This window comes from Mauremys mutica, chromosome 1 (genome assembly GCF_020497125.1).
Source record: "Mauremys mutica isolate MM-2020 ecotype Southern chromosome 1, ASM2049712v1, whole genome shotgun sequence".
Taxonomy (NCBI): Eukaryota; Metazoa; Chordata; order Testudines; family Geoemydidae; genus Mauremys; species Mauremys mutica.
The window spans coordinates 136,739,670-136,750,746 of NC_059072.1; the positions used below are offsets into that span (position 1 = coordinate 136,739,670).

Here is an 11,077-nt window from a genome sequence, read left to right on the forward strand (position 1 = left end):
TTTAGCACATATTATTAGGTAGCACCTACTGGCCACAATTATGGAGCTGGCCCCCATTGTGCTAGGTACTGTACATTCCAAAAAGATGGTCCTTGCCCTGAAGAGCTTACAATCCACATACTTGGATGATTTGGTGTTTTTGCATTTCCCCCGTTTCTATATATTATTTTTGATCACAGTGTAGTTCTTGTGTGAACAATGTCTTTCACTTAGGTGATGCTGTAAAACTAGAACCCAAGGCTTCAACAATCCAATCAGGGGATTTGCGAGTGTGGTAAAACAGGGACAATGAAAACTTAGGTCAACAGGAATTCCATGCTACAGGCATGTCTACACTACAAGAACTATAGCACTGCAGCTATGCCGCTATAGTATAAACACTTACTACAGTGATGAAATGGTTTTTTTCTGTCACTAATAAATCCTCCTCCTCCCCCTGCCCCCCACATTTGGGGGGGGGGCACGGCAGGGCCTGGGTCAGCCCCCCTGGGGGCTGGGGAGTGATCCCCACACAGCCCTGCTCTGCCCCACTCCTGTTCACACTGGCACTTGCTGTGGCAAAACTTGTCTCTTTTGGGGTGGGGAGGGGGGCACGTTAACACCTCTGAAAGACAAAAGTTTTGTCTTTCAATTACCAGGGTAGACAATTAGCCTCATTAAAACAACACTGAAGAATGCAGGGTCTGTCTCACTTTACAACAGTCCCTAAATCATATAGCAAGAGGTTAAAACAGACTTACCCCTACCCTACATAAGAATGCATTGCTATTCCTGACAGGAAACAGCCTGTCTAGGTTTTGGAGGCTAATAGGTAAATGGAGAGTATGTTCAGAGCACAGGTCTGAGAAAAGGTGCAAGTCAGAGAGTGTGTGCTGAAATTCGTGTATGTAACACATGACGAGTGCCAACAAAAGCATAAAAGGATTTAAACAGTCATGAATTCAGAGCTGTTTAGATGATGTGTCAATTAGTAAACCAAGTGCCCTTGACATTGACTCACTAGATACCAAAGATAATGGAGCCAGTGAAAACAAAACAGCAGCTTTTGAAAAGCCACTACTGGAGCTCATGTCTGAAATACAGTTGAGAAGAGAGTGGAAAGAAGAATATGCAATATTCTCTAAAAAGCTGCTGGACTGGTGCTTGGAGGGAGACTTCATTCTTCTGTTATGTGACCTAAGAGAACCCTTTCCTTCTAATAAGTTATAGTAAGTTCTTCAATGAAGCAGAGATACAGAGAAAGGAGCACTGTCCCCCTAAAAGGAATAATACAGAGGCCAAAACGGGGACAGGACAGCTATCAAATAGCAAAGCTGTCTGGAGTGCAAGGGCAGATTTTCTTATTCTCACGTTCTAGCTGGCTTCATATTTGAAGAAGGGGCAGATATTCCAGGTACCAAACTCTGTCCATAATGCTGACATACAGACATTCCAAGCAAGCATGTTTTTAAAAAAAATCCATATTTGGGCACAAAGACCAAAGGAATTTCCTGCCAGAACATTCATTGGAGAAAGCACTGGTGGTTCAGTAGTAGAATTCTTCCCTCCCATGTGAGAGACTTGGATTTGATTCCCAGCCCATGCACATTCATAGTCTAAATGCAGATGCTGGAAAATTTCAAAAACTTGAGAGAAATCCCAACTGCCGAGTATCCTGGAATTTATAGGAAAAGCCTTAAGTCACAACATAACTCAAGGTACAGCATCCTTTAGCCCTCCGCCATCACTGCTGCTGCTAGGGGATTGAGAAGGAAAGATCTATGCTCTGCTTCCAACAGCAAGCTAATTTAGGTTTATCTTATTATCTCTAGACCTCCTCAGGCTTCACCCAGATAAAGGAATCAGCAGCAGGAGAGCACCAGCTACACTCCCAACTATTCAAGTCCTTTCACCAAGATAGTCCTCAAATTTCCATTAAAAATTCCTTTTTGTTTGTTCGATTTGTTTTTAGGGGCTGCTCTGCCTCAAGCAAAACAAATATATTTAAAAGAAGGACAGGGAGAAAAGGCGAACAGCAAGTTCTCAGGAACTTGGGATCCTGACCAGTATGACCTCCCCTTCGTGAATTATTAAACCTAGTCTTTGTCACTTTTGTTGTCATTGTACCCCAGTACAGCATGGAACCAGTGAAAAGTAAAGCAAATACCATGCTCTCCTAGCAACAAAGTCAGCAGTTAAACTGTCTGCACTATACAGTACCTAGCCCAGATTAACAACATGACTCATAGTCCCACTCTTATGGCTGTTTTGAAATCTATTCATTTTAAAAGTTATTGTGGTTTATTTAGTGCAGAAGCTACAAGCTCAAGCAAGGATGTTTTCCACACCATGCTTGAAGCAAGTATTACATTCTCTCCCAGAACCTAAATTTAAGCAGCCTTCCCTTCAGAATGCCAGTTCCCTTACTCATCCACTCCCTCAAAACCTAAAAACTGCATGCACACCTCACCCTCCAAACTGCCCTTACTTTATGCTCCTTCACATTAAACACAACTGTGGGTGTCCTCATTCGTGAGGAGCACACAGGGTCCTCACCAAAGAGGATATCCAGAGTTGACAGGTCAGAAGTTTTACACCCACATACAAAATTTAATTTCTTAAATGAAAGAATGAAAGAGTTATCAAGAGGGGATCAACAGAATTAAAATTCTAACTCAGGCTAGGTGGCTCAACAAGTAGTAAGTAAAACTGCTGAATTTGTTGGGATCTCCGGGGCATGAGACTTGGATCCCTGTCCATTTCGTTTTACCTGAACAAGAACACTGCAGGCAAGGAGTGTGGAAGTTTAACATGTGTTGCATGCATGGGCGTCTACAAATCTAACACTTTGAGTTGTTAATGTATGGCCCAACGCAGGAACTGAGGTTTTAAGGGGTGGAACTGTCCTCTTTCAGGAAAGGCGAATAATTTTCTCAATATTCAAAGACTACAACTTTAATCACATCAACCGACCTACTTACAAATACCTTAACCCAGTTACAACACGGTTAAAGTTTGTAGTGTGGACAGGACCTAATCACATCCCAATGAAGATGCAAGAGCCTTGAGCAACCCAAAGCTTTGGCCTGGTTGCAGGAACATAGTTTGCAAACAAATCTTAACTGTTGTAACCATGTCCCTTGTCTCGGTTGCAATTATAGTGAAAATGAAAGCTTAGATTATTTTTTTCAAATGAGTTAGGCGACAGAGAAAGTCCTGACATGTCTAAATTAAAGTGCACTGTCAATATTCTAAATTTAGAAAAGAATTACGGGGAACTCAAGGGACTATTTAGGTACAGTTCTGACTCTGAAAAAAGGGACTGCAAAAAGGGCTTTTTTTATTCAATGGATCTAGAATGCATTCCAGGTCATAGCTACTTATTTCAGTGACATTCACTACCTTTTAATTCTGTGGCCACTGTGCAATGTTCACACCCCTATGGAGGTGAGCTGAATTCCTTCTTGGCTTACACACTAGCAACAAGATTGTTAACTAGATTCCACTTGCAGAATATTTTCCCTGAGGTGAGATATGCTTAGGTAAGCACCTCAACTGCACTTTTTCTACACCCACGAAAGCTCATGCTCCAATACGTTTGTTAGTCTATAAGGTGCCACAGAACTCTTTGCCGTTACTACACTTATACTGCACCTCAGTTGGGACAGGGTTGTTGTTGATAAAGTTCAATCCGAGGGAGAGGGGGGACAAGTGACATACACTCAGCTTGACTCAGATCTCAGGGTGAGTTTACACGGCTGGGAATTACAATAAAAACAATTTATAAACTGAGAAAAAGTAATCTGGAACTACTCATGGACAAATATGTAAATCTATAAAGATATTTAATAGTCACTTTTTGAAGCAAAACCACACTTTAAGGAGATCTAGAACTCTAATTTTTAGCCACTGGTTCTAATTCAATCAAAATTAGGAGTTATAAATAACATATTTTTTATTCTTTTAATTACTTATTTTATTTACAGTAGTAGTCATAAGTCCTATTAAGGATTGGGGCCCTCAGTGTGTTAGGCCCTGTACACACACAGAGGAGGAACTGTTAGCTGGATAGTCAAATGTGAAATTAGTGGGCTCAATCTAGTTGCTAATGGAGAAGTGTCTACATTACAGTAAACACCATCTTATTTGGCATCCTTGCTTGTAGTCTCAACAGTGATGCCAAAGACTTGCAGAGGCATGGAGACTTTGATTTCATAGATATGGTATCTCCAGGTCAGAACTCCAGCACATTTAGCAGAAAGTAATATGTGGGAAGCTTGACATGATGATGTTCATGCTGTGCCTTTTTGTGCAAATACACCTCTACCCCAATATAACGCGACCCGATATAACACGAATTCAGATATAACGCGGTAAAGCAGTGCTCTAGGGGGGGCGGGGCTGCGCACGCCGGTGGATCAAAGCAAATCCAATATAACACGGTTTCACCTATACCGCGGTAAGATTTTTTGGCTCCTGAGGACAGCGTTATATTGAGGTAGAGGTGTAAGTAAAATGAATCTCCAAGTTTCTCAAAAGAGCACCTTCATGTATCCCTAAATTGGAATGCTTTTCTTTTATTAATTGACAAAAATTCTCATTAAAAAAATCTCAGCATGCACTTTAATCAGGCAAGAACATTCTGTCTGATGGAGAAAACACTTAGGTAAACCCATCAAGAGATCTATGGAATGACAGTCAAAGGTATCATACTATAGCCATAAGACACAGCAAGAGACCATACCACCTCTGACTGTGATCTCATCAACTCACAGTAAACGGTTAATTTTGGTGAGGACCACCTCACAAAGAAAATAGTTATGGTGATCTAGAAGCTGCTCTTCCCTCTTAGCTGATACTGAAGCACTGCAACAATATGGTGCAAAGGGGCACTGGACTGCTGCCTTTTGGATAACTACTACAGCAATGGAAGGGGTTCTTTCATCAACCTAGAGATGTCTACACCAGAGTTTAGGTTGGCTTAAATTAGAGGTCCCCAAACTGTGGGTCGCATGCTCCTAGGGAGGTGCGGAGGAATGTTTGGGGGGGCACGGCTGGGGCCAGAGTGAGCCCCCATGGGGGGCAGAGAGGGAGCATCACCCCGCTCTGCTCCTGGCCCCAGCTGCCGGCCCCAGCCTCTGCCCCCTTACCCCTATCCGCGTCCTGTCTCCCCTCCCCCGAGCTGCAGCCCCACTCCAGACCTCAGCTCGGGGGGCGCAGGGTGGGGAAGAGAGAGACAGACAGGGGAAGGGAGACTGTGACCATAAAAAGTTTGGGGACCACTGGCTTAAATACATCACATAGGGCATGAAATTCTTTACAGATTGGAGCGATATAGTTAAGCCGACCTAACTATGTAGTGTGGACCAGTCTTTAGCCAACTTTACTTACCTATAACTGCCTCCCTAAAGTATTTCAGAAGTGCCGAAACACTGCACTCCTACGCACACACACATCTAGAGGATACACATACAGCTCCACAATATAAGGCTTTGCTTACGCTACAGCCTGGTCTACACATAATTTTTGTACTAGTATAACTGTCTGTTAGGGGTATGGGTTTTTTTTAACCAATATAGTTACACTGGTACCGGTGTGTATGTAGTTATACTGGTATATATGTTTACCACAGCAATCATAGAAATTTAGAGCTGGAAGAAACCGCAAGAGGTTATCTAGTCCATCTCCCCACACTGAGACAGGATTAAGTATACCTAGACCAGGGGTAGTCAGTAGGTGGCATGTGGGCCAAATCCGGACCACCAGACACTTTTAAATGGACCATGAATCTTTTTATTTACTTAATATAATTGTTACTGTAGTCTTAAAAATGTTTCTCTGGAGACTGGACCTTGATTTTACCTTGACCAAGAAATCTGGACCTTGCCAAAAAATAATTGACTACCCTCTGACCTACACTATTCCTGACAAGGGTTTGTCTAATCTTTTCTTAAAAACCTCCAAGGATAGGGATACCACAATCTCCCCAGGTAACTTGCTCCAGTGCTTAACTAACCTTATAGTTAGAACGTTTTTCCTAACAAACCTACTTAAATCTCCTTTGCTGCAAACTAAGCCAATTATTTCTTGTCCTACCCTCAGAGGACATGGAGAACAATTGATAACCCTTGTGTTTTTAACAAACTCTTACTTATTTGAAGACTTTCTTACATTCCCCCACAGCCTTCTCTTTGCTAGACTAAATCTACTCAATTTTTTCAACTTTTCCTAGGAGGAAACTTATTTTTGTTGCCCTCTTCTGGACTCTCACCAGTTTGTTCACATGTTTATTAAAAGTGTGATACCTAAAGCTGAACACAGTACTCCAGCTAAGGCCTCACTAGTGCTGAGTGGAATACAATTACTTCTGTGTCTCATATACAACATTCCTGTTACCAGATCCAGGATTACATCTGCCTTTTTCGCAACAGCATCATATCCTGACTCACATTCAGTGTGATCCACTATAACCTTCTTTCCTGCAGCAGTGCTGCCTAGCCAATTATTCCCAATTTTGTATGCATTAGAGTTTTCATTTGCAAGTGTAGTACTCTGCATTTGTCTTTATTACATTTCATTGTATTGATTTCAGACCAATTCTCCAATTTACCAAGATCATTTTGAATTCTAATCCTGTTCTTCAAAGTGCTTGCAATCTTCTACCAGCTTGGTGTCATCCACAAATTTTATAAGCATACTTTCCACTCTATTATCCAAGTCATTAATGAAAATATTGACCAGTACTAGATCCAGGATAGACCCATGCAAGATCCCACTTTGTATGTCCTTAATTTAACAGCAAATCACTGATAAATACTCTTTAATTATGGTTTATTTAGTTTAGACCACATTTCCCTAGTTTGCTTAGAAAAATGTCATGTTGGTCTGTACTAAAAGCCTTACTAAAATCCAGATATATCACATCTACTGCTTCCCCCTAGTCACTAGGCCAGTTATCTCAAAGAAAGAAGTTTAATTGGTTTGGCATGGTTTGTTCTTGACAAATGCATGCTTGCTATTACATAGCACCTTTTTATCCCCTAGGTTTAAACAAATTAATTGTTTAATAATTTGGTCCACTATCTTTATGCTTATTCCCCATCCAATATGGCAATAAGCTATACTAGTATAAGTACATTTAATTAATACTCCTGGGGGAATTCTGTCTCATGATTCATGTCTGACCAGGATGGTGAGAGTGACTGTGAAATGCTCATGGAGATTCAAGAAGCTATCACAATAAAAAACTCAATAATAATAATGAGGGATTTCCAGTATCCCCATATTGACTGGGTACATGTCACCTCAGGCTGGGAGACAGAGACAAAGTTTCTTGACACCTTAAATGACTGCTTCTTGGAGCAGCTGGTCCTGGAACCCACCAGAGGAGAGGCAGTTCTTGATTTAGTCCTAAGTGGAGCACAGGATCTGGTCCAAGAGGTGAATATAGCTGGACCACTTGGTAATAGTGACAGTAATTAAATTTAATATCCCTGTAGCAGGAAAAACACCACAGCAGCCCAACACGGTAGCATTTAATTTCAGAAAAGGGAACTACACAAAAATGAGGAGGTTAGTTAAACAGAAAATTAAAAAGGTACAGTGCCAAAAGTGAAATCTCTGCAAGCTGTGTGGACACTCTTTAAAGACACCATAATAGAGGCTCAACTTAAATGTATACTCCAAATTAAAAAACATAGTAAGAGAACCCAAAAAGAGCCATTGTGGCTAAACAACAAAGGAAAAGAAGCAGTGAGAGGCAAAAAGGCATCCTTTAAAAAGTGGAAGTTAAATCCCAATGAGGAAAATAGAAAGGAGCATAAACACTGGCAAGTGAAGTGTAAAAATGCAATTTGGAAGGCCAAAAAAGAATTTGAGGAACAGTTAGCCAAAGACTCAAAAAGTAATAGCAATTTTTCTTTTTTAAGTACATCAGAACCAAGAAGCCTGCTAAACAACCAGTGGGGCCACTGGACAAGTGAGGTGCTAAAGGAGCACTCAAGGACGATAAGGCCATTGCGGAGAAACTAAACGAATTCTTTGCATCAGTTTTCACGGCTGAGGATATGAGGGAGATTCCCAAATCTGAGCCATCCTTTCTGGTGACAGATCTACGGAACTGTCCCAGATTGAGATATCATTAGAGGTGGTTTTGGAACAAATTGATAAATTAAACAGCCATAAGTCACCAGGACCAGATGGTATTCACCCAAGAGTTGTGAAGGAACTCAAATGTGAAATTGCAGAACTACTAACTGTAGTCTGTAACCTATCATTTAAATCAGCTTCTGTACCAGATGCCTAGAGGATAGCTAATGTGACTCCAATTTTTAAAAAGGGCACCAGAGGTGATCCCGGCAATTACAGGCCTCTAAGCCTGACTTCAGTACCGGGCAAACTGGTTGAAAAAGAACAATATTGTCAGACACATATATGAACATAATTTGTTGAGGAAGAGTCAACATGGTTTTACTAAAGGGAAATCATGCCTTACCAATTTACTAGAATTCTTTAAGGGGATCCAGTGGATGTAGTGTACTTAGATTTTCAGAAAGCCTTTGACAATGTCCCCCACCACAGGCTCTTACGCAAAGTAAGCTGCCACGAGATAAGAGGGAAGGTGCTCTCATGGACTGGTAACTGGTTAAAAGATAGGAAACAAAGGGTAGGTATAAATGGTCAGTTTTCGGAAGGGAGAGATGTAAATAGTGGTGTCCCCCAGGGGTCTGTTCTGGGACCAGTCCTATTCAACATATTCATAAATGATCTGGAAAAAGGGTGAGGTGGTAAAATTTGTAGATGATAACAGATTACTTAAGATAGTTAAGACACAGGCAGGCTGCGAAGAGCTACAAAAGGATCTCTCAAAACTAGGTGACTGGGAAACTAAATGGCAGATGAAATTTAATGTTGATAAATGCAAAGTAATGCACAGTGGAAAGCATAATCCCAACTATACATATAAAATGATGGGGTCTAAATTAGCTGTTACCACTCAAGAAAGAGATCTTGGAGTCATTGTGAATAGTTCTCTGAAAACATTCACTCAATGTGATGCAACATTCAAAAAAGGGAACAAAATGCTAGGAATAATTAAGAAAGTGATAGATAATAGGACAGAAAATATCATGTTTCCTCTATATAAATCCATGGTACACCCACATCTTGAATACTGTGTGCAGATGTGGTTGCCCCATCTCAAAAAAGATATATTGGAATTGGAAAAGGTTCAGAAAAGGGCAACAAAAATTATTAGGGATATGGAATGGCTTCCGTAGGAAGAAAGATTAATAAGACTGGGACTCCTTGCCAGAGGATGTTGTGAAGGCCAAGACCATAACAGGGTTCAAAAAAGAACTAGGTAAGTTCACAGAGAATAGGTCCATCAATGGCTATTAGCCAAGATGGGTAGGAATTGTGTCCCTAGTCTGTTTGCCAGAAGCTGGGAATGAGCGACAGGGGATGGATCACTTGATGATTGCCCGTTCTGTTCATTCCCTCTGGGGCACCTGGCACTGGCCACTGTTGGAGGACAAGATACTGGACTAGATGGACCTTTGGTCTGACCCAGTAGGGCCATTCTTATGTTCTCCCCACAGATTTCTTTACTTCCCTGCATCCAGACTCCTCCCCCCCACCTCCCCCCACTGAGCCCCAACCACCTTCACCTGGACCCCCCTGCAAAGTCCCATTGCGCCTGCACCTAGAACCTCCCTAACAAGCACATGCACCCAGACCCCGCACTGAGTCACTCGCACCCAGTTTGGTCCATGCAGAACCTTCTCACCCCACACCAAGCCCCTCTACACATGGATCATGCTGGGCTGAGGCTGCCTGCCCACAACTGGTGCACCTAGCATAGAGGGGAAAGACCCTGGGCTGTTTCTGGGGCAGGCCTGGCCCTTGTGCTATGTCAGGGTTGGGTGCAGCCTCACTGCCGAGTTCCTGGGGAGCAGGGGGGGAGGGGGGCTGCAGAGTGATCTCCCACCTCTGTACAGCCAGCAGCCTGTGCTCCTCCTCAGTCCTCACAGCGATGCAGGAGCCTCCACATTAAAAATTCTTCAAATTCTCCGCAATAAATAAAATATTGTGCATAGAATTTTTATTTTTTGGCATCGAATTCCCTCAGGAGTACTGCACCCCCTGCTAGGCAGGCTGTACTAATTTAATTATACTGATAACATTAAAATGGTACAACCCTTGTGTGGAAAGACCAGCCTTTTCTTAAAATTCCCCACCACGCAGCAACTACTGGAACACTAGTGTAGACTGGCTGCCTGACAGAGAGATTCATCCACATCATCTAGACCTGTTGTGACAAAATTCAGGAAAAGAAGGGGATATTGGGGGCAGGGACCTTGAAGCGCAGAGGATTTTTCAATACATCTGGTATATTTTAACCCTTCCCCTGTAAGTGCTCTCTTTGTATGTGAGGGGCTGAGCTGCACACACACTGATACTGAAAAATTGTGCGTCAGTCAGGAACATTATCAGCGTCAAGCCATCGGTCTATTGTTTTGATCTCCTAAGGCTACAATTAACACCCGAGATTAAATACTGTAATGAACTAAACCAAGCCAAGCCATTCCCGTGTGCAATGAGTTTATTTGGTGCCCCGCACCGCGCTCTGTACAGCCAGTGGCCCTGCCCGCCGGGAGAGGCCATTGCCCAGCCTGACTAGGTAGGTTTTCCACACAAGCAAGGGGGGAAGGGGAACATTTAATGGGGTTGCGATTGCAGCGTCTGGTAGTGTTGGGGGGAGGGAGGGGATGTCCAGGTGCTGCTGGCCGGGACCGTCAGCGGCATCCACGACACACGAGCCCGGGGCGCCTCACTCGGTACCAACGGGGAGCAGGAGCCCAGGCACCAGCCCCGCGAAACCCCGTCGGCCCCGGGGCGGCCCCCCGGTGACCCCCGAGCCGCTCCGCCCGCGCACCTCCCGCCCCGGGTCTCACCTGCCCCCGCGGGGCCCGGCCCGGTCCCCCGCGCTCTCCATCCTCACCCCCGCCGTTGCCATGGGATCCTGGCCGCTCGCGCTTAGCCCCGGCCGCCGCCGCTGCCCTTAGCAACCGCACCCGGCACTGAGGCGCCGCGCCAT

The 11,077-nt window shown here is 43.4% G+C and overlaps 1 protein-coding gene across 3 annotated transcripts in view; it reads right to left on the minus strand.

Moving 5' to 3' along the window:
- Positions 1-11,038, minus strand: part of TULP3 (TUB like protein 3) — a 92,334-nt gene extending 81,296 nt beyond the window's left edge. For 2 of the 3 annotated variants that reach the window (XM_044997372.1, XM_044997348.1), the window contains exon 1: positions 10,935-11,028. In XM_044997372.1, the coding sequence (XP_044853307.1) occupies positions 10,935-10,996 (62 nt within the window). In that variant the 5' untranslated portion in view covers positions 10,997-11,028. Of the gene's footprint in view, positions 1-10,934 lie in introns of all 3 variants that reach the window. The other variant, XM_044997364.1, reaches the window with a different exon arrangement.
- Between the last annotated feature and the right edge of the window lie 39 nt (positions 11,039-11,077).